Below are 24157 nucleotides of genomic sequence, written 5' to 3'. Positions count from 1 at the left end.
TATGTTATTGCAAACATAAGGAAATATATGCATACATTTAAAGGGTTTTTATTTCTTTTAAATAATTTTTAGCAGAAAAAAGGAATTATACTCTTCTGTACTTTCAATATTCCTTAGTATAGCTGTACCGTAATTTATCCAATCATTTCTCAGTTGTGAACATTGGGGAACCTGGGTTCCCCTAAATAGGGACTCTATTGTTTACTTTTTAAAAAGCAATAGCTTTATTGATATTACTTGCATTCCATAAAATTCACCCTTTTAAAGTGTACAGTTCAGTGGTTTTATTATATTCACAGAGCTGTACAACCACCATCTAATTTCAAAGCATTTTCATCACCTCAAAAGGAAACCCTGAACCCATTAAGTAATCACTCTCAATTCCCCATATTCCCCCAGCCTTAGGCAGCCAACAGTCTGCTCTGTTTCTATGTATTTACCTATCCTGGACATTTCATATAAATGGAATAATAATAAATGGCCTATTGTGACTGGCTTCTTATACTTAGCATACTGTTTTCAAGGTTCATCCAAGCTGTAGTGTGTATCAGTGTTTTATTCTTTTTTATTGCCAAATAATCTCTGTACTATTTTTGCAACCTTTCTGTAAGTCTAAAATTAGTTCAAAATAAAAAAGGCATGCATACACTTTGACCTCAAATATCGCTTTCAGAAATGTGACTTACAGAAATAAGAGTACCAATACACAAGGAAATATGTACAACAATGTTTATCATTGTTTGAAGTAGCAAAAAAGGGGGGGGGGAATCTGAATCTCTTCTCTTTTAATAATAAAATATTACATAAACGTAGTAACTATATTGTTTTCCTATTTTAAAAGTAATGTAAACTCATTGTATAAATATAGACTTCTTAGCTTCCCTATTTGTAATAGGTTAACAAGAGAACCTTCCTCATAGGGTTGTATGGATTGAGATAATATATGTCAAATATTAGTGCAGTGCCTAGTACAGAGTAAGCACTCAAAAAGTTTAGCTATAGGGCTTCCCTGGTGGCGCAGTGGTTGAGAATCTGCCTGCCAATGCAGGGGACACGGGTTCGAGCCCTGGTCTGGGAAGATCCCACATGCCGCGGAGCAACTAGGCCCGTGAGCCACAGCTACTGAGCCTGCGCGTCTGGAGCCTGTGCTCCGCAACAAGAGAGGCCGCGATAGTGAGAGGCCCGCGCACCGCGATGAAGAGTGGTCCCCGCTTGCCGCAACTAGAGAAAGCCCTCGCACAGAAACGAAGACCCAACACAGCCAAAAATAAATAAATTGATTAGTTAATTTAAAAAAAGAAGTTTAGCTATAATAATAAAATAGTGATTAATGTAAGGAAGAAAACTTTTAAATATCTCAAGACAATCACCCAAGTCCATCACGCCAAGCCACACCTACTAAGACTGCAGTACATTTCCTCTTACACTTTCTACATGATACATTTGGTTTTAAATTCTTTTTATATAGTTGCGACAATATTGATTATTCATTTTATCTTGTCTCTTTTCCACGTAGCATCATTCATAAACTTTTCCCTTATTATATACTTCTCATATATTTCATTATAATATAATAGTAACTATAATTATATATGTATTATATCAGATGGATAGAAGATCATTTATTTAACCACTTTCCCTACTATTGGACATAACAGTCACTTTCACGTTCTCACTTTTATAAATAATGCTGCAGTGGACATCTTTATGCATAAACTTATTTTTAATACTTAGGATTATTTCCTGAGATCTGACCCTACAAATGGTATAAATAGGGGAAGGAGGATTAAGATTTAAAGATTTACACTGTCTCTGTGTCTTTCTCTGTGCTGTTCCCTTTGCCTAAAATGCCCTTCCCTTCCCCTCATCTCCGTGTCCAGATTCTATGCATTCTTCAAAGTCCACTCAAGTCACTTCTGCCATGAAGTTAGCTTTCCCAATCCCCATGGTGAGAAGTAAGTTTTTTCTCTCTGTATATTACATACTACATTTACCTTTCCTACAGCTTATAATAGTAACAATAGCCAAATTATATTGGATTCTTACCATGTGCCTTGTCCTGTGCTAGGCATCATTGAAACCCCCCAACAACTCTATGAAGGAGGTACCATTATCTCTCCCATTTAAAAAATGAGCAAACCAAGGCTCATGGAGTTCATCCATTTAGTCAGTCAGTATTTACTGGGCACCTTGCTAGGAGCTTTGGGGAATACAAAGAGGAAACTGAGGCTCAGAGAAATTAAGTGACCAGCCCAAGGGTACACCACCAGGCAGTGGCAGTATATATTCTCAAACCAGGATCAAGAAAATGTGGTCAGTCAGATAAAGAAGCCATTTTCCAGTTGAGGAGAAGAGATGTGTAGAAATGTAACAGGGAACAGAAAGAGAAATAGGTAGTGGGTTGGAAGGAGCATGGGGTTTGAGTCTTGGCTCTGCCATTTACCAGTGTGTGATTTTGGACAAGTTATTTTACCTCTCTTCCTCTTCTATGGCAACAGTAACGAGGCTTATCTCACAGGTGAAGATTAAATGAATTAAAACAAGTGAAGTGCTAGAGTAGTAGCTGCCACATAGTAAATGCTCAGTAAGTGCTTGGTATTACGGATCTGAGAAAGCATCACAGGAGAGGTGAATTCTAAGCTTGGCTTTGGAAGATGGATAGGATTTCAACAGAATTCTAGGCAGAGGGAACAGGGTGAGAAAAGGCATGGAGGTGCGAACAAACAGGGCGATTCATCTGGAACATTGGGGATGAATGCAGTAGAGAGTGTGCTTCCAGAGGGTCTGAGATTAAGCCAAGTTTGACTACTGTGTGATCAGCTTAGACTTAGCTGTGCTGTGATGACAGGTGTCCCCAACATCTTGTTGGCCTACCAGAACAGTGGTTTACTTCTCCCTCGTGTGACATGTCCATGGTCTCTCCACTCGACTCCAGGACTCAGGACTCAGCCCCTCTCTGGGATATTGTCAGGCTCCCGGCAGAGAGAAAAGAGAGACATGGCAAACCACAGACTGACTAGGAAGTGACACAAGACCCTGATACCCACATTTCACTGGCCAAAGCAAGTCCATGCCAAAGCCTCATGACAATGGGGCAGGAAAGTGTAACCCACCCCTCCGGATGGGCAGCAAACACTCTAAACGGTAACACACAATGTACCATAGCCACAGTCGTCTCCAGGTGCAGAGGCTTTGGGTAGGTCCTTTCACCTTTCTGGGCCTCTAAAGATGGTTACTGAGAGGATTCAAAGAAATAATGGAATGTGAAAGCATTTTGTAAATTATGAAGTAACAGACAAATGCAAATGTTGTTATTATTGCTACTTAGTGAGAAAGAAACCTGGGAAGGTAGGTCAGGGCCAAGGGACTCTATTCAGGAAGCCACTGAGTGTCTGAGCAGGACACAAATGGCCTAGTGTAATAGAGTGACAGACAGTAGGGTTTGACGCAATAAGATATGCTTACTTCCTTGACATCTGACCATAAGTTTGCTTCCTTCAACCAAGGGAATGTCTCTGCCCTTTTGATTCAATCCAGCTCTGCCTAACTGAGCCCCCAAACAAACACACACACGCACAGTCTAGGCAGGCTCCACAGTCAGTGTGTGTGACCTGCGTGCACAGCCCAGGAGAGGACAAAGGTCAGCACCCACCTGACCTTGTCCCCATCTCTGCTCAGGGTCCCTCCTTGACACCCACTTAACAAGGTTAATGAGACTCACAGATGCTGACTGAGAAAGAAGTTAATTCCACCGTCAATGCAACCACACCAAGGTTACAGCCCGGCTGAAAGCAGGCACAGCTGCCCGTGTTTCTCCGTCTCTTTGTAGGTATTGCCCAGAGCAGTGAAACGCTCAGAGTTGGCTCCTCATGCTCGAAGCCTCACTTTTAATTTGATATTTGCATTTAGGTTGAGTTTTTCCATTCCCTAAAAACGCCTAAGATTCTTAAAAGCCAAGGATCTGAAAGTTAAGGTGGTTAGGATGCAGGAGTGAGAATGGGTGTCCTGAGGCAGCCAGAGCCACCGGCTGCTCCTGAAGCCTAGACCAACGATGCCTGGGACCTGCTGGGCACCAGACTGACCCCCAAGAACCAGCTCACTCTTTCCCCACTCCCCTCACCTCAAGCACAGAATGGCTGGGCATCTGCTCTAGAGCCACAAGGTCTGGGTCAAATACTGGTTCCCATGTGGCCTCGGGCAAGCCACTCAAGCTTTCTGAGCTTCAATTTCTTCACCTAGAAGATGTGGATTCAATGGGTTAATACAGTTGATTCTCAGCACAGTTCCTGGCACACCCACTGTGTGTGAACTATTAGAGATCGGGCAGCTTCTGGAAATCCAACTCACAGTGTGAGACGAAGGTAAAGAACAGTCACTACACTTTGCCACTCAGCGTCCCTCTGCTAAGGGCAGCCTTGGGACAGAAAACACCCCTGGTCGAATTTCTCCCAGGAGATGCTGTCATGAACCCAAGTCCAGGTTGGAAGGAAGGAAGTCCCTCTCAATGGGCCTTCTCCAGCCTACTCCCTCCATAGATGCTGTCCCGGCCTTCCAGGGACCCGGGTGGCCTAAAGCCTGAGGGGGCAGTACCACATCAAAGCCCTACACGCCTGTGGGTTTCAGAACGCCTAAAGCGTTTTCTCAATCTCAGCTTATCCCAAGGGGATCACCAAATGGGATGCCTGGTGACTCCACGTGTCTGTTGCTTACCAGCCTGAGGAGAGCAGAGATGTCCCCCCCATCCTCCCACCCACTCCACCATCACCCCAGCCTGGCGAGAAGAGGCCACCGACGGGAGAGGGATGTGGCTGGTGTGGAATGTGCTGGGTCAGCGGCGGGGGTCAGTCCAGGCCAGGCAGCCACCTTTTGGATGGCCTCGTGCGGAAGTCTTCCTCGCTCAAGGGCTCAAGGCACAGGCACCCTCTCCCACCCATTTCCCACAACTTGGTAGGGGGCCTGAATCTGCAAGTGGGAACCTTACGGACAGTGTGGAGTAGAGCGAAAGCCCTCCAGCAGGATTCGGGGCAGAGAGTTCAAGCCTCCAGCGAGGGTGGCCATTCCATGCGGCCTTTGGCAAAACATCTTATTGTTCTGGGACTCAGTTTCTTTATTTGTAAAATAAAGGGATGATTTCCAAGGTCCCTTCCAGCTCTAAAGTAAAATTCTTTAAGAAATGTCTTATTAAATAAATTAGGCTTTATTAGGCTCAAGCACGTACTTGTTTTATTACTTTTAAGTCGTACAAATTAGATTCAAATTAGGTTAACCAAGGGTTGCCCTCCAGAGAGCCAGGGACCGGCATTGATGATGAGATAAGAATAATTCATCACCTCTTATCAATCAGCAGTCCCTAAGTGGGCGCTTCAGAAGTGCTTGAGGATGCTTGAAAGCGCTAAATTTCTGTAATTTAAATATTCTCACTTAAATCTCATTCACATCTTCCATTTTCTGAGCAAATTCTTTTTTCTTTCTGTCTTGTTTCTCCCCAGTAGTCAGCAGGAGGGGAAATATCCTGGCTACGATCAAAGAGATTGTAAAGTCCCGGGCAGGACAAGCTCCCCAGAGTAAGGCTTGGCTGCAACAGGATAATTGAGAAATCTCTCTTCCCTCTCACGATAGAGGCAGCCCTATAAGCCAACACCAAGGCTCTGTGAAGCTGTTCTGCTTCTGCTTGAATGGTGGGAGCCCTATTTTTATTATAACTACAGGCGCCTCCAAGGTCTGGCTTTTGGGGTCATCGACAGCCAGCAGCCCCTCCCTATAAAGCCTGACTCTTCAAATGCCTGTGCCAGCTCCACCCAGCCTGAGCTCACTTGCCAGGGGTCTCTCCAGCTCACCCTTTCTGCTTTTCTGCTCCCAACCAGACCAACAGCCTCTGAAGCCAGTGGCAGCTCTGGGGCTGGCCTGTAGCCGAAGAGGCTGGAGAGTGAGGTGAAGGCAAATCAATGGCTGAGATGGTCCTCAGCTCAAGAGAGGACCTCTCACTGGTGCACCTGGACAGCTGCAATCTCTCCCCCCAAAAAAAGAAAGAACGAATTCAGCCTTGAGGCACCAAGTAGAGCTAAAACTTGACCTGCTTCTCCAGGGTGGGCAGCAAAAACACAGCCAAGGTTGACAATTTAACATGCTGAATGTCACCTGAAAGAACTAGAAAACCTAGACTCTGAGCCGCCAGGTACCGAAGGCGACTAAGGTACAACTGGGCACCAGTCATGAGCAAGGTGCCCAGGGTGAGACGCGGTGGCCCTGGCCCGGCTGGGCCTTCTCATGCTGGGTGACAGCTTTTCACCCAGCGATGTCAACCATTTCCTTTCATGGTTAGCCAAATGCCTAGTCTAGTGATGAATACAACACCACTTCTTGAAACCAGGCTTCGCATGTATTGTCTTTCCCCTCTTAGCCTCCATCCTTGGAGGTCTAGAGCCTAGGGGGGTGGGGAAGATGATGGAGAGATCGCTAAGGAGTTAAAAACACCGAGACCACCTTACGTCTTTGCAACAGTCTCTCCTGAGAACGAAGGATAGAACATCAATAAAAATCACGGTATATATTTACCCACTAAGTGAATATACGTTATGTTCATTACTGAAAATTTACAAAGCACAGACAAAAAGAATATTAAAATTCCCTATGATTCCGTTACCCAGAGATAACCACTGATAACATTTTGTCGTGCATCTTCCTATTGTTTGCCCCCCACCCCGGAATTTATCTTTTAACCTTTTAAAGAAACTTGAATATCGCATCACTCAACTTTACAAGAATCTGGTAAGGAAAGTACTGCCAATGTAATTGGTTCTATTTAACAAATAAAGAAAACTGAGGGTCCCAGAGGGTCACTGTTTTGGTTCATGCAGCGGGTCAAGCTTACAAACTACACCTGTGAGCCCTGTGTTTTCTGCAGAGCCTCACAGCCAAACAGCTTCATCATCAGCAAGTAACAAGAACACCCAAAACACCAGACAGCTAGTGAATTTCGCTTTCATATCAGGTGAATTGAGGGAGATCAAAAGCTAGAAATGTGCCTGCTGTTTTAAAATTCACTTGCAAGGAGGAGGTGTGGTCAAGACTCCAGAGAAGGAGAAGGTCACCATCAGGGTCACGCCCACGAACTGATGTGCCACCACAAGTGTCACACGCATCAGAATAAATAAGGTGCCAGATTACAGGATGTGGGCCGTGGGCGAACAGGAGTCCATGATTAGGTGCGGGAACTCAGTGGGTCCTCACAGACGTGAGGGTACGGAGAACTGCCCAAGCTTTCGTGGACTTTCGTCAATGCCCAGTGCAGAATCCTGGCAACACGGGAGCATCTGGTTCCCCACTGCAAGGCAGCTGGTGGATGGCTTGTACAGACGCGTACTTGCATGTCCCTCGTCCTCTCTGTGAGAGCACACAACTGTGGGAAATGGACTTCTTCCGGACAGGGGCTGAGGTATGTAGGCTGGGAATCAGGAGGGCCCCCAAGGGGTCTGAAAAAGTGGAATGCCAAGAGCTCTGCCCAGGGAGACTGCTCTTACTTGCCACTCCTCAACGTGGAGGGTATGCTGGTTAAAGCAAGTTTCCTGGAGGAACTCTGAGGGGCTGGAAGGAGGCTGGGCCAGGCTGGAGAAGGAGGAAGGGAGGGAAGGTCTCTGAGGAAGAAAGTCCCTTCCTTGGCCCTCCAACCCAGATTCAGAATCCAGAGCGAGGCCAGAGGTTCATGGGCAGGGAGAAGAGCTAAAGAGATCTGGGTCAAAAACAGGGATGTGACAACGTTCTTCAAAAGTAAAACCGTACAAGTCCAACAAAGGTGGGAGAAAATGTTCAGCCTCATTGCTAAAATAAATTAATGAAAATGAGACATTTTTTTGGTGTATGAAATTAGCAATGAACAAAAATCAGAATGTTAATTTGAGCAAACTTTCTGGAGGATAATTTAGTAACGAGTATCAACTGTGTTTAAAATGCTCATGTCCGTTGACCCAGCAATTCCACTTCAAAAAAATCTCTCCTAAGGACACAGAGATGTGCCCAAAGAAACACAGCAAGTTGTTTGTTTACAGTGTTTCTTATTGTAACACCCATCACTCTCTCTCCAGGAGAGAGACAGACGAGAGAGACAAGAGAGAGAGAGAACACAAATGTCCAAAGCTAGGAGCTTGGTGAGGTAAAATTGAGATTTACCTATGGAATGGAATAGTATGCAGCTATTGAAGGCTGTATGTTGACCTAACATGATGTTTACAGGGACTTCCCTGGTGGCACAGTGGTTAAGAATCCACCTGCCAGGGCTTCCCTGGTGGTGCAGTGGTTAAGAATCCACCTGCCAATGTAGGGGTTACGGGTTCGAGCCCTGGTCCGGGAAGACCTCACATGCCGCGGAGCAACTAAGCCCGTGCGCCACAACTACTGAGCCTGCGCTCTAGAGCCCATGAGCCACAACTACTGAGCCCACGTGCCACAACTACTGAAGCCCGCGCGCCTAGAGCCTCTGCTCCGCAACAAGAGAAGTCTCTGCTCGTCGCAGCTAGAGAAAGTCCACACGCAGCAACAAAGACCCAACGCAGCCAAAAATAAATAAATAAAATAAACTAAAAAATGCTTCAAAAAAAAAAGTTTACAATATATCACCATGAAAAGTTTTGGAAACTGTATATATAGTATTGTAACCCCCACCCCAACCTTTATATAAAATATACAAATCTATTCATGGAAAAACAACTGGAAGATCTTTTTTTTTTTTTAACATCTTTATTGGAGTATAACTGCTTTACAATGGTGTGTTAGTTTCTCCTTACAACTGGAAGATCTTATATGAAAAGGCAAATAGTCTTTATCTCTAGGGAGTAGAAATACAGGTGTTTTTTTTGTGTGTGTGGGAGGGAATATGTTTTCCACATTCTGCATAGAACATGTGTTATTTTTGTAATTAGATGACATATTATTTTTATTTTTTTAATATCTTTATTGGAGTGTAATTGCTTTACATTGTTGTGTTAGTTTCTGCTGTATCACAAAGTGAATCAGCTATACATATACATATATCCCCATATCTCCTCCCTCTTGCATCTCCCTCCCACCCTCCCTATCCCACCCCTCTAGGTGGCCACAAAGCACCGAGCTGATCTCCCTGTGCTATGCAGCTGCTTTCCACTAGCTATCTATTTCACATTTGGTAGGGTATATATGTCCATGCCACTGTCTCACTTCGTCCCATCTTCCCCTTCCCACCCTGTGTCCCCAATAGATTACTTACACCTAGGATTTTTCTTAAACAACCAGAAACTGTTGTTTAGGCTCCTGAACCACCTAAATCCTAGAAGTAACTTCTTAACCCTGTTTTTCTTCTGAGCTTTTCTCCTTCAGCAGAGGCACATTTCTTAGTCTTTCCCACATATCTGAGCAGGTGGCCCTGAAAGTTAAGAAAATTAAACAACGCAGCACCAGGCGGCACCCTCCGACCCCACCCCACTCCCAGTGATAGATGAGCTAGGTGTCTGCGCCAACTGGGGATCTTGCCTCCAAAACAGCCACTGTCTACTGAGAGTCACTCTGTGTATTTGCAAATCCCCATCCTGCTGTGGACACCACCCAGAGCCCTCAACTGGACTCTAAGTAAACCAAGCTGGGGGAAACCTCCAGAGGGGTGTGTGAGGACACCACCTCCCCTTCCGGGCCCAGGTAGCCACAGAGCCCGAAAACCTGCAATGGGCTTCAGGATACCCACCAGGTCTAATCCTCCGCATGAGCCCCTTTCTCTCCCTCAGACACAGTCAAAACCAGCTCTGGTGGGGCGGCGAGGTGAATGTAGAGGTGTCACGCAATGAGTCTTGTTGCGTATCTACCCTGATCCTTGACCCCCAAAGCAGCAAAGTGCAAACTGTTACTGCCATTTGATTATGTTGAAACCCAGCTGCGGAACCCAGCGAGACCAGTCTTTATGGTGGGTAGGAACTTCCTGTCAAGGACAGTTAATTTTAATTTTTCCACTGAGCTCAACCTCAAAGTAAGGTTGATTGCTACTCAGTAAGATGGACTGCATTAGTGGAGGCTTTAATTGAGCGCAGATCTATGTCCCCAAAGCATAATGTTTGTTGTATACATACTTTGGGATGAGGAGAAAAATGAAAAACAGACCTTTCTGAGGAAAAATTGAAAGCAGAATGGGTTTCGTAGTCAGGATGGCAGCCCTAAAAGCCAGCTGTGGGGCTTGGTGGAACTCCCCATCTCCCCACGCCTCAGTTCCCAAGGGCTGTTTGCACATGTTTCTAAAAGCTCAATGCCTGTGTTCAGGTCTCCCTCTCCCAAACACTGGACTCCACTGTGGTTCCTCTCATGACCAATAAAAAGCCCCAGGAAACCAGCGATACATGAGGGGCCCTTGGCCGAGGGACCACGCCTTGTGCTTCTAATGCCTGGAGCCTCCCCGCCCAGGGTGTTGATCCATGTTGGCATCCAACATGCTCACTTCTGCCCACGTCCTTTTACCAGTGGCCTTGAGATGAGTCCTCAGCCGGAGCGCATTGCCACTTTTAGCCTCTTACTGTTATAGTTCCAGACCGTTGTCACCTCTTCCCTGAGCTGTAGAACTGGGCTTTGTGCTGTTGAGGGAGATGTCATCTCGAAGCTCAGATGGGATCACCCTCCTCAAACACCATCAAAAGCTCTCCTTGACCCCCAAATGCAGATCCTGACATCCAAGCACTCCATGGTCAAATCCCACACTCCCTCTCCAGACCTTTCTCATCTCTCCTCTCATATGCTATGCTCTGGCCAAACCAGTCCCCTCCTCCCTGCCCCCATTCCCAATCCATCAGCAAGTCTGCTGTGACTTAGTCCAGCCACCTTCCTCTCTTGGCTGTATAACCATGACAGCCTCCAACAGAGCTCCCGCTTCTATTTTTTGTTCCTCTCCAACCCATCTCCATGCATCAGCCAGACTGATCTTTAAAAAAGTAAACAATGCTCAGCCCTTCCTTAAACTCCTCTGTGGCATGTGGCATACCACATTACTTAGAGTAAAATCCAAACTCTTCCCTATGGTCTACAGGGCCCACCGTGAACCAGCCCCCCTTTTCAGCTTCCCCTTGTACCACTACCACCCTTGCTATTACAACCACACTAGTCTCCGTTCTGTTCTTAGCATTTGCTGTTGCCTCTGCCTGGATGAAACACTTTCCCTCCAACTCTTCCCCTGCCTAGGCCTTTATCACCCCTCAGTCTTAGCTTAAATGCCACCTCCCCGCAGGGGCCTTCCCTGACTACCTTACCAAAAACAGGACCACAGTCACTCTACACAGCTCTTACTGCTATCTGAAATTATTTATCCACTTATTTGCTTTCCCCATCAGAATCTAAGCTTCCCAAGGGACCTTGACTAACCTGCTTATTGCTGCATCATCAGTACCCAGGACAGTGCTTGGCACACAATACATTCTAAATCATTAAATTGGGGATAAATGATTGGTTACAGGAAATAATAAACATTTCCTGAAAGGCCTTCGTTATCTCCAGCCTCCATCCCTTAGGTTGTGCTATTTCTTTGGCTTGGGCGTGCCCTTGCCTCCCTCTTCCCCTCCATCACCAAGTGTTGACACTTGTAGTAAGGCAGGCTCAAAGCCCTCTCTCCAATAAAGTATCCCTTGGCCCTTCTAGGCCGAAATAACTCCTGCTTCCTTTGCCCCATGTTCTAAGGCCACCTACTTTAACGTGACCTTTACTCTTTGCTCCTGGAAATTCTTGGCTTCAAGAACTTCCTAAAATCAATTCCAATAACAGACTGCTCAAACAGCTCTCCTCTTCAGAACAGTGCTTTGCCCAAGTAGACGATGATTCACTTATCAAAGCAAAGGTTTTGCACTGTGTTCACCAATCTCTTGAACATCAAGATTAAGAATTTTGCCAGATCCTGGGCTTCCCTGGTGGCGCAGTGGTTGAGAGTCTGCCTGCCAATGCAGGGGACATGGGTTCGAGCCCTGGTCTGGGAAGATCCCACATGCCGCGGAGCAACTAGGCCCGTGGGCCACAACTACTGAGCCTGCGCGTCTGGAGCCTGTGCTCCGCAACAAGAGAGGCCGCGATAATGAGAGGCCCACGCACTGCGATGAAGAGTGGCCCCCGCTCGCCGCAACTGGAGAAAGCCCTCGCACAGAAACGAAGACCCAACACAGCCATAAATAAATAAATAAATATATTAAAAAAAGAATTTTGCCAGATCCCAATCAAACCCTCACACTGAATGACCCATCTTATTTTTTTTTTCAAGTTTTTGTTTTTGTTTTTTTTGGGGGAGGGCACAACACAGGGCTTGCGGGATCTTAGGTCCTCCTCACAGGGATCGAACCCATGCCCCCTGCAGTGGAAGGGTGGAGTCCTAACTACTGGACCATCAGGGAATTCCCTGAATGACCCATCTTAAACCATTCATTCAAGCCCCAACCTCCAAACACTGTAAACATCCAGAGGGTTCAGAGGAGGGGCCCGCTTTAAAGGGTCTCCCCGAGGCTCTATGAAGGTGGCCCTCTCCCTTACATTCAGCTTTGCCTGATGAACAGGTTATTCTGATGGCCTTAGAGGGGATCTGGCAGCTGACAGTCCACTCCCGTGGACCACTGGAGTCTCCAGCACCAAGCTTTTCTGTATTTGAATGAAATACAGAAAATGAAAGAATAGGGCACAGCGGCCCAGGGGTCAGTAAGAGCAGGGCTTGGACTAGGGAAGTCCTTCATTTCAACGGCTAGGCCTTATTTTGGAAGCTGGAATCGAGAGCAGAAACCCGTGGGCTGCCCCCGACTTTCCCCCAGGTCCAGGCCAAGGCTCCGCACAGCCGACCAGCCTCTCTCCCTCGCACCCAGGGCGACGGCGCTGGACCGCTACAGGCTGCAGAAGGCAGGTTTCACGCACGTGCTGAACGCGGCCCACGGCAGCTGGAACGTAGACACCGGGCCCGACTACTACCGCGACATGGCCATCGAGTACCACGGCGTCGAGGCCGATGACCTGCCCACCTTCGACCTCAGCGTCTTCTTCTACCCAGCGGCCGCTTTCATTGATGCTGCGCTCCGCTACGATCACAGTAAGAGACCTTCGGCCCGCACACGGCCCCGCCCCCAGCCCTTGGCCACCTCAAGGCCCCGCCCCAGTCCTAGGCCCCACCCCCAGCCTGAGGCCCCGCCCCTCAGCCTGGTGGGAAGGGGCATCTGCACACTTTAAGTAAGTTCCCCTCGCAAATCCCGCCCTGCCAGGGTTGCTGGAAATGTCTGCTCCCCTGGAGGCTGTGAGCACCACTGAGCTTGCTGCTGCTGGGGTTTGGCCCTTGGTTGCCGCTATGGGAAATCAGAATCAGGAGGGCTCAGAGGAGAGGCCTTTGGCCTGAATCTGTCTTCCCTAAGGCACAGCAGCCATCTTTTGAACGCCAGGGGTGGTTGGGAGCCCTCAAAGGTGGGATGCTGCCAAGGTGCTAATTGTGCCTGGGTCCAGACCAGACTAATAGCCAAGGGCCTCGATGCTCGAAAACCCTCAGGGAGCTGACTTGAGTGGGAATCTAGGGGAGACTTCAGATTCTCCTGCCAGCCAACCAAGTTCATACCTGCCTCCCTCATCCTCCCACCCTAGTCATATTCAGTCTAGTGAACCCTCCTGTAGAAAGCTGACAACCTATTCTTTCTAAGTGGCAAAACTATATTTGAGAATCTGAGTTTTGCACTCATGATGTCCAAGTTTCCCAAAGTTAATTAACCGTCTTTTAAATCACAGCGCTAGTCCTTGTACCCAAAATGCAGTTTTCGCGGCCCTAATCCAGGTAGTCTACGAGGCTATTCTGGAGAGAAGGGCACAGTGTAGGTATGCATCTGGCTGAGCCAACATGCCATGATTACTGCAGGATGTATCTCAGTGACTTTCCACAGAGGCCAGAGGGACTTCAACTCCCTGATCTGTGCTCTGACTTCAGCCCCATGTGTCACACCCTTTAACGGGGCCATCACATAATTCAAGGTATACAGTTACTAAAGGCCTTTCTTACCACAAGTGGTTGGGATTACAAGGCTCAGTGACTGACCAACTGGCCTGTTTCAGGAACTGCAACCTGCAGCTGGCCAGAGTTTGTCTTTATTTTGGCTCAGAAGGCTATGACAGAGGGAAGGAAAAAAAAAAAAAAAAAACCCACAGAGCTAAAGTTCTTGTCTTAGGGGATACCTCATTTCAAAGTCATCCTTTTTATGAGTCTATTTATGGACCATCTTTTGTGTTAGGCACATTCTGGGTTTCCAAGCAGGATCAAAAAAGCAACCGGACTCTGACTCATCACCATAAGGTGAAATTCGCCTCACAGTATTTGAAGTTAACTGAAAACATATTTGACATGAAAAAACAAAAAGCTACCACCACACGATCCTTCCGATTCTGTTTAATGTGCTCAGCTTGCCGTTACTATATCTTCAACCATCCCCTTAATGGAAGGGGCCTGGAAGGCTTTGGAGAAGACAAGGCTGCATTCAAATTCACGCTGCACAACAATGTGATTTCTAAGCCTTGATTTCTCCATCCGGTGATGAAAATATTTACCTTGAAAGGTTATAATGAGGATCAGCAGTAACCCACAAAAAGCACTTAGCCTAGAACCTGGTGCGCAGCAGGCTGTCAGATGTGTTTGATAAAGAGAGGTCTCGCACCACGAAGCACATAACCACACCAGCACGTGCACATCATCATAATAAAGTTTCCAAACCCCAGAGGGGGTAAAAAAAAAAGGAAAAAAAGACATTCCAACTTTGAACTACAGTTGTATGATACACGCATAGGATAGCCTGCCAGGGTCCTGGCATGCCATTTTAGAGTCTGCCCCCACTGCCGGATTAGGAAAGAATGGGCTTTGGGGTCATATGTTTAGGCCTGGGCAGATCTCAGAGCATCGATGTGGAGATGTCAGGCTGGTGTGGATCGTGACAGGTAGACAGACCGGGTGGTCGAAAGCACCTAGCCGAGAAAGGGTCAAGAGGGAAAAGCATATCCACAGGTCAGAGGACATGCAGGGAGTGTGGGCCTAGACCAGCTGGCTAGGGATGGGGAGCAGGACAGGACCCTGTTGCCAGTGGGAGGCCAGACTCCCTTCTCTGTGCCCTTTGTATTTGCATATCTAAAGACTTCCTCAAGCTGAGGGCTCAAACCCCAACCCTTCAGGACCAGGCAGACGCCATAGATGAATGACGCTGGCTGCGTGTGGCCATGGGGTGAGGGGAGAGGGTGATTGGGGCTGAGCTGAGAGCCCCATATCCCCTGCAAAGGGGACAGCTGCTACTCAGTCCCAGCCAATGATTGTCTTGTGAGAATCAGTGCCAATGTGGCGGATCTGACTTTTCAGGAAAAGTCTCCAATCTGGATTTTAACGTAAAATTGCTCAAATTTTAAGTGTTGGCAACAAATTGAAAATCTCTTAAAACACGGCACAGCCCAAACAAAAGAAACCCAATGGCTGTCAGTTTGTAACCTGTGCCCTGAGTAGTCAGAGTAACAAAATAAAAAGCTCGTCAGCATTGTCAGAGACTCCATACGTGGAGATGGCGTGTGCTCAGCCTCTATGGCACAGGCAGTAGGCAGCCTGGAAGGGTCTAGTCACGCCCTGGAGAACCACGGGACACTCCTGTAGCATTTTAGGAGCCAGACGCACTCGTATGTTTCTTATTATACTCTTGATGTAAGAGGTGTTGATGGACAGTCTGGCCAAAAGGCAAAGACATGTCTTTTTCCTCTGTCTTTCCTGTTCTTCCTTGGCTAGTTTCAGCTTAGTGTATACCGTTTCCCACCACTGCTCCTCACAGCCAGTCTCGTTCCCTCTTTTTGAAAAGCATCCCTTGTGGTGCTGCAGAGCTGTACGTGTGGTCTGTAGTCAGCCACATGGGACCCACCCCTGTGTCTGCCCTACCCTGATCTGACCCTTCCGAAAGAACTCACCAGGCAACCTCAGACACTCTTGAAAAACCTTAGAGATAATCTAGTCCAGTGTTCTGCCCTGAGAGCTGGGGAAACAGAGACCCAGAGAAGCCAACTGATGTGCTGAGGGTCACAGAGTTAATCAGGGACCAGCGGGCATCGCTTCTGTCACTCAGGCCTCACGGAAGAGTCCTTTGTCCTTATTTTGAGCATCTGGTGACTTTGCTGTATAAGAGGTCACCCAATATCATGGAAGGTGAGACATTCCAGCTGGTTATAGGATCTAAAACAACTGAACTTGTCACTCTTCGTCAGAAAAAGAAGTACGGACAACATACTGCCACGGGAGCCCCATTTGGACTGCCTTCACTGCTCCTGGCACAGCACCCTCAGAGCTGAGTTACTGTGGTTTTAATTTAATGAAATCTTCTTAGAAATCCCAGGGCGAATACCATGAGGCTCTAAAGATCAGATTTTAGTATCACCACTCTCCTTTTATTCTTTCTTTTTCTTGAACAAACAGTCCACAGGCTGCTTTGGAAGCCATCTTACAATCTATTATGGATACGGTAGGTTTGAAGAAATAAATGAAGTCTGTGTTTGAGCAAGAGGCTGTTTCTCCGGCGCTTCTGAGCTTTAATCAGACCAGATTTTCAGGGTATTTTAAGGGTATCCTGACCCACTGCAGCACATACAAGCCTGCCCCCTGGCAGTTCTAAAACATGCCATGCATCCTTTTTCTGAGGACTTCCATGTGTGCAGAACTATTTTGGGAGAAGTAGGAACTCTGCTTTTGCAGGTTCCAAGGTAGTGAGTGGGAGACAAAGGGCCTCCTCCACAAACCAAGGAAGTCGGGGGGTGGTTGGTGATAACAGGCTTAGCCTATACGTCTGATTTGAGTGACAGAGGCCCACCTTCTGGTTGCCAGTGAAAACGTGCCATTAGGTAAACAGTAGAGGTTCTGGATTTGGCTTTTCTTCCTAAGATTGTGGGAATTCACCTTTTGGTGAAGGCCAAAGGAGAAATATTTAATTGAAACCATCATTTTTCAAACATAAATTGTGGCCTATCAGTGGGTTGTAAAATCAATTTAGTGGCTTTGACTAGGATTTCTTTAAAAAAAACAAAAATTGAAAAGATTAGGAAAGAGTAGAAGACATCAGCGTACACTGCATGTAATAAAAGCACAAATTATTTTGTGAAACTCTTGTCTGATACACACATACCTGTGAAGCCCCCTTAACATCTAAGTCCTCTGGCTTCAGTGGCCTGGGCTTGAATCAAAGTCCTGCCACTTCCCAGCTGTGTGACTCAGACACATTGCTTCCCTGCACTTCAGCTACCTCCTCGATAAAACAGGGATACTAATTTCATCTACCTCATCAGGTTGTTCTGAGGACTGACTACAACGAACATATAAAGTGCTTGGAAGATATGGGGTAGGCTGAACCCATGTACTTGTTAGCTGTGAATTTTATGATTTGCACGGGGCGGGAGGGGGCTGTCACACAAAGAAGTGTGAAAGCCACTGACCTAGAAAATGCCAAGCCTGACAATGCTCCCTTCGGCTTCCTCTGGTGTGGGCCACGCTGTGAACAGGCTGAATGCAGCCTTCCTTGCATGTCTCTCGAACTCTCCTGAGAGCAGTTTCTCACCATCCAATGCTGGGCCCCAAAGGGTGGTGCTTAGCAGAGCCACAGAGCAAAGAGGGAGCAGTGCCCTGAGACTCTGGGGACAGGTCCTCTACCCTAGGAGGCCCACCAAGCTCACACGGCTGACGGCATTAGTGCTGCTGTCGTGAAAGCAAAATTCAGCCGGGAGGAGCTTCTGCTGGAGCGGAGGACCCCCATCCCCTTCCCCCTCTCTCTCCCCTCCCCCTCCTCCCGCTTCACAGACTTCAGGCTCCCTAAAGACTTAATGAACTACAGCTTTCGTCTGTTTCAAGTCTTTAGTCATGACAGAAAGAATTACCCTTTTTGCCAGTGGAGGAAGAAACGCTTTAGTTATCAGCGGAGCTGGCAAGGGGCCAGGCAGCCTCTGGAACAGTCTGTGGGGATTAGAATACCAGAGGTAGACATTCCACTCCAGGAGGACAGTCATGTCCATGAGCTGGGCCAGCTGCCCCCAAACCCCACCCAGCACTGAAGAAGCCGCCCTGCTTCTCGCCCTCTGGCCTTTCTGGCCCAGGTGCACGGGGAAAAGGCGGCCACACTCTTGCAGCTCAGCGATGGGGATTGGAGGCCCGCATGCTTAGCCTGTGGAGATTCGTGGAAACGAATCGTGATAAAATTAACAGTTCTTTATGGGCGCCTTCTGTGTCAGCACTGTGTGTGTGGAAAGGCCACCAGCAGGGTCCTTACCACAGGAGGGGTGTGCAGGCCTCTCCAGCTGGGGTGGGTGGGGAAAGAGAATCCTGGTGCCTGGTATTGGGCCCACTTGCACGGCTCATGCTGCCGCGGTTGCTGACCATCACCGCTGTCCTGGGCTTGGTCCCATGAGGCAGGTGGGGAGTGGAGGTGAGAGGGACACGGGGAGCCACGTCCATTCAGAAGTGTTCTTTGCCAAGCCCTTCTCATCTCCTGCTGGTGCTCCATAAACCCAGTGATGTCCATGAGTGTCTCCTTGGTCATCCTTCCAGGCCTCAGGCAGAAGACTCAGGAACAGGGACAGCACTGGGGTCACACAGCTCAAGCTGTCCCAGCCACCCTGACCCCAGCAAAGGGATCCCAGAACCGTAGGAGAGGGCCGCCACTGGGATGGCAGTGGTGGCAGTGCTGGGGACAGCCAGAGACGCTAATCTCATTACTTTTTCTGTCCCCAGAGCACAGCAGCAAGTAGCCGCCACACAGTAGGGTCTCAATAACAAGTTGCTTTGAACTATTTCTAGAGATGGCACCATCTTTCTGGGTGACCTCTAGCAATCATTTCGCCTCGGCTGTTTCCCCATCTGTAAAGCAGGGATGAGGATAATGAAACCTTGATGGCTGTATTAAGGATGAAATGAGATAAAACATGTTGAGGTGCTTTGTGAGCTCTAGAGCGCCACCAAATGGAGGCCTGAAGGATGGAAAGCTGCTTCTCATGGTGATTTCTCATTCGGCCCAGCTGTTGCCATGATAGTGGTGGATTTCTCATTCGGCCCAGCTGTTGCCATGATAGTGGCGGAAGGGAGCTTTTTTCTTGTGGAGGGCTTTCTCTAGTTGTGTAGTCGTGGCGAGCGGGAGCTACTCTTCGTTGTAGTGCACGGGCTTCTCATTGCGGTGGCTTCTCTTGTTGCGGAGCATGGGCTCTAAGGCGCAAGGGCTTCAGTAGTTGTGGCTCACGGGCTCTAGAGCATGGGCTCAGTAGTTGTGGTGCACCGGCTTAGCTGCCCTGTGGTATGTGGGATCTTCCCAGACCGGGGCTCGAACCCGTGTCTCCTGCATTGGCAGGGGGATTCTTAACCACTGCACCACCAGGGAAGTCCAGTGTGGAGATTCTTCTATATCTTCCAGTTCTCAATCTTTATGGTCTCAGATCCCTTTCACACTCCTAAAAATTACTGAAGGCCTCAAAGAGCATTTATGTAGGGTAGATCTATCAATATCTACTCTATTAGAAATAAGAACTGAAAATTTTTAAAATATTTATTTATTTAAAACTAATAAAGTGAACCCATTGCATATTAACATATTTTTATGAAAAAAATTATATTTTCCAAAATAAAGTGGGGAGAAGCATGGCATTATTTTACATTTTTGCAAATCTCTTTGATGCTAGGCTTATGAGAATCCAGGTGGGTTTTTATATCTGCTTCTGCATTCAGTCTGTTGTGATATGGTGTCTTGGTGGAAGTATATGGAGAAAATCCAGCCTTACTCAGATATATAGCTGGAGAAGGAAGGGATATGTTAACAGCCTTTTCAGAAAACTGTGGATATTCCTCTTTGATACTACACCAAAACTTGACAAGTGATAGCGTCTTAAAGGTGAGTTGTGATGTGGAATCTGAAACCACATCTATAAACTTCGTACTCTGTTACATGAAAATCCATTGGTCTCTCTTGCACTTTGAATGGATTTTTTACCCACACATGATTTTGTAATATCTCACATTGGTTATGTGGAAAATCTTGTTCACTAAGTTATGCAGATCTTCCAAATGTTGACACTTTCACTGTACATTGTCAGAAGACACATTTGTTAATATGACTGCCGATCTTAACAGAAAAATCTTGAGTATTGCGAAACTGTCAATCTCACAGTAGATACAAGTTTTCCAAAATTCTAATTTTTGCTTGAAAGCTTGCATTTTATCACTGGCAACAGATACTCTCAATTGTTTTCTTTGATGTGAAAGGCTCACTTTGTTCACTTTCTAGAAAAAGTCTGCCAAATACCCAAGTTTGAATTACCATGGTTTTTCTGTCATTTACTCTTTTAAGTAAAAATGGTGTTTCACGAAACAGTGGCTAATTCAGCTTGCAACTCAATCTCCCATAAGCTTTTCCTTGAGATAACAATCGTACTTCGGTATGCAGCCAGAGTGCTTTATGTACACATCCCATTCATCACACAGAATATTAAGAAGTGTAACCAAGGCCTGAAATTCGATAAAATTAATTTTTACTGCTTCATCAAAGATATTCTTAAGGGAAATTGGCTTGTTTTTTCCCCAAGAGTGCTTTGTGGTGAATGCAATGATTACTACTACAGTTCAGTGTCCCTGCCATAATTCACGCTAAGGCACCAGCAGTTCTTCCCACCACTGCCTTTGTACCATCAGTGCAAATGTCAAAACAGTGAAAGAGACAAACACCGCCACAGTACTATTTTGAAAATAATGTTAACTCCACAGATCTCCTCAGAGTACCCTGGGAATCCCTAGGGTCTTGGCTTATGCTTAGAGAACCGCTGATCTAGATGACAATTTGGTCACCTAAGTTATAAGAATATTCATCCCCTGGTTATACCACATGACACAATAAAACTTTTAATTTTTTAAAAATCTGACCATGTGATTTTTACTCAATTGGCTTTGCTCACAGCTGATCTGAGGCTGCTGCCCCTTTTGACAGTTGAGGAAGTCGAGGCGCCACAGGCTGAGTGGCTTACCCCCACACCCAGGTGGTTAGTAGCAGAACCGACTCTCTAACGCAGGACTGCAAGAGAGAAGGCCAGGGTTCTGCAGGCTCCCGCGGCCACATGAATGCTCACAGACTCCACGGCAAGCAGACTGCACCCGCTGTCTCGGTCCCTCAAAGGGCCCTTTGGGACTGTGGGTGCTCTCTCCTTATCCGAGGTCAAATGCAGCAGCACTGCAAATGGTGCAGAAAGCCTGCATTCCTCCACAATCCACCTGCAGCCGAGGACGGGATGGAATGCACCCCGTTTAAAGTGGATTACAGTTCATCCATACAGAGGAACTCTGTGCAGCCACAAGAAAAAATAACAAAGAGAGAACTCCTCAGAGACTGATATACAAAGGTCTCCAAGATATATTGTTAAATGGAAGAAGCAAGGTAGAGAAAAGTGTGTAAAGCTTGCTACCTTTTGGGCAAGAAAATAAGAGAAAAAATATATTTTTGCTATGTATATGCACAGATAATTCTCCGGAAGAAGAAACTGGTAATACTTGTTGCTTTGGGGAACTGAGGAGGTGGGTGGGAGGCTTTTCAATGCCATCATTTTATACCTTTTGAAATTTGAACCCTAGTGGCTGCCCTATTCAAAATAAGTAAGCATTAAGTAAATAAATAATATGAATATATTATAAATAAATTAAAAGTGAGCGTTAAAAAAAACTCACAAGGCTCTCCCTTGGAGGTGCTTTGGCAGGTAGGAAGCATCAGTTTCAATCCCTCCTCCTCCTCACCGAGGCAACAATAATAACATCTGTAACTTATTGAACCTTTAATATGCACCAAGCAGTGTACCAAGTTGCTTTGCACCAATTGCCTTCACACCGACCCTAATGAAGAGGATACTGACAGTATCCCCATTGTACAAATGGGGAAGCTGGGGCTCCCAGCCACTCAGTAACCTGCCCAGGGTCCTACAATAGTGGGAGAGTCAGGATCTGAGCTGGCTCTGCGTGAGCCCCACACCTATGCCCCAACCTCCGGGCCACCCTGCCCCTACAATGGGGGTGTTTCCTCTCCCCACTCCATTGCAGATAAGATCCTGGTTCACTGCGCCATGGGCCGCAGCCGGTCGGCGACTCTCGTCCTGGCCTACCTGATGATCCACAGGAACATGACCCTGGTGGACGCCATCCAACAAGTGGCCAAGAACCGCTGTGTCCTACCCAACCGGGGCTTTCTGAAGCAGCTCCGGGAACTGGACCAGCAACTGGTGCAGCAGAGGCGACAGGCCCGGCACGGCGGGGACGGTGAGAAGGCTGGTGAGAAGGAGCTGTAAGGCCCCCTCACGGGGTGCGCAGGATACTCGGGAATGACGGGAGAAGGCTGAAAATAGCTCTGGCCTGTGACTTCGTCACAGAGAAGGGACGTGAAACCAAAGCTTGACTCCTTCGAAACAATCTTAAACTTCCCAGGGGCTGGTGAACAGAGCGGGTAATTCATAGTGGCCTCCGGTAGGAGGCCAGCACTTGGCTTCACAGCAAAATGGGGCAGACGGGCTTCCCAGCGGAACTGGCTACAAGTGAGCACGCATGCGCCGTTTTTTTTTTTTTTTTTTTGGTAAGATGGATGCGGAAAAGGATTTAAAGATGTGTAGACATTGTGCTGTGATTAAATATTTGGCTTTGTCTGAAAGTCACATTCTTTAAAAAATAATTTAAAAATATAACTTGATTTTCTAACCACAGAAAAGTGCCTGCGAGAGCTGTTGCAGGAGAGTTTGCACCGCTTGTTAGTGAGTCGGCTGTCCGGGGTGGGGGGTGGGCATGGGGAAGACTCGCGTTTCCTTACCGGTGGCTCCTGCATCTTCCTTTCGATGGAACCCCCAGGCTCAGGTCACCATCCATAGATGCTGCTCTCTGGAGGCGGCAAAGAGCAATTCATCTGGTAGGGGTAGGGAGTGGCGGTCCCCTGCACAGAGGCCCCCCGCTTTGGGCTCCCTTATCTTCCTCAGGGAGCCAGGGCTGTTCAGAATCTTAGCCAGAAGCGCCACTACCCAGAAAAATTCAACAAATTCTGGTAAATTTGAACAAGAGTTTGACTTTATAATTTTGGACGGAGACAATCTTTGGGGGACCGGAACTTGGGGAAGCTTCTTTTGTTTTGATTCTAGTCAAAGCAACATGAGCTTGTTTTCAGCCCCGGCAGAAAGTATTTGCAAAGGTGTTTGCCCTGGAATGAGAGGACCAGGCAGCCGGGTGAGCTCAGGTGTGGAGATGCCCACGCCCCTGAGAGCTAAGCCAGTCACCATGACCGCGTGATTCTCATTCTTGAGGAGAAAACAGCAGCAGGCACCAAGCGGGGAGAGATGGCTTCTAGAACCAGGAACTGGAAACCAGACAGAACCCAGAGAGAGAGAGATGCTGATGGAGATGCCAGCAGTCCAGGACCAGAAACCAAAACTGCCTGATAAAGGCCTACGGGGAAAACAGGAAAAGGGGCCCACTAAAGCTGCCTGAGGGTCACCCTGTAACCTTAGGGCGGCTGCCCTGCTTTTGTGCCAGAGAGGAGGACCTGTGGCCTGGGCCCCTGTGGCTGGTAGGGCTTCCTGGGACCGCCTAGTATCTGCTCTGGGATGGTCACCTTGGCCCATAATGGGTCCTCATAATGACTCAGATTTGGGTGTAAGGGGAGCCATATACACAGGCTTTTGGGAAAGAGATGTAGACCAAAAGGGATTCTAGTGGCCCCTACCTAGACCTTCCCATCATAGGATCCCAATAGCCCCCTCCAAACTCAGTTATCTCCTAGGTCTGATCTATTACTTATCCAGAAAGAAAGAAATATTTCCATTTTAATAAAATGTTACTTTTATCCATCATAATGAAGTATTTACATTTAAATGAATCCGTATGTGGGAAGGACAGGTCCAGTGCTGGTGTTCCTTGGAGTGCTCTTTTGGTGTTCTCTCTCCACCTTCCCACACGTTCCCACCTCTTTGTGGGGCTGTTAAGTCCTGCTGAGGAAAGCAGAAGTTGGAGGTCTGGTCTCTTTAAGATGGGAGCCAGGGGTAGGAGAAAGGAAGAACAGAAGTTTTTTGTTTTTTTAAGAAATTTATTTATTTTTGGCTGCGTTGGGTCTTCATTGCTGCACGTGGGCTTTCTCTAGTTGCAGCGAGTGGGGAC

At 47.3% G+C, this 24157-nt stretch overlaps 1 protein-coding gene across 1 annotated transcript in view; it reads left to right on the top strand.

Annotated features, from left to right (window-relative positions):
• DUSP29 (dual specificity phosphatase 29) overlaps positions 1–22667 on the top strand; it is a 35387-nt gene extending 12720 nt beyond the window's left edge. The window contains exons 3-4 of the mRNA XM_082408819.1: positions 12837–13057; positions 22067–22667. Coding sequence (XP_082264945.1) covers positions 12837–13057; positions 22067–22311 — 466 coding nt within the window. The 3' untranslated portion in view covers positions 22312–22667. The remainder of the gene's footprint in view (positions 1–12836; positions 13058–22066) is intronic.
• Positions 22668–24157: the final 1490 nt, after the last annotated feature.

This window comes from Balaenoptera borealis (assembly GCF_965194805.1).
Source record: "Balaenoptera borealis genome assembly, chromosome: 10".
Lineage (NCBI taxonomy): Eukaryota > Metazoa > Chordata > Mammalia > Artiodactyla > Balaenopteridae > Balaenoptera > Balaenoptera borealis.
This window is presented reverse-complemented; position numbering and strand designations above follow the sequence as displayed.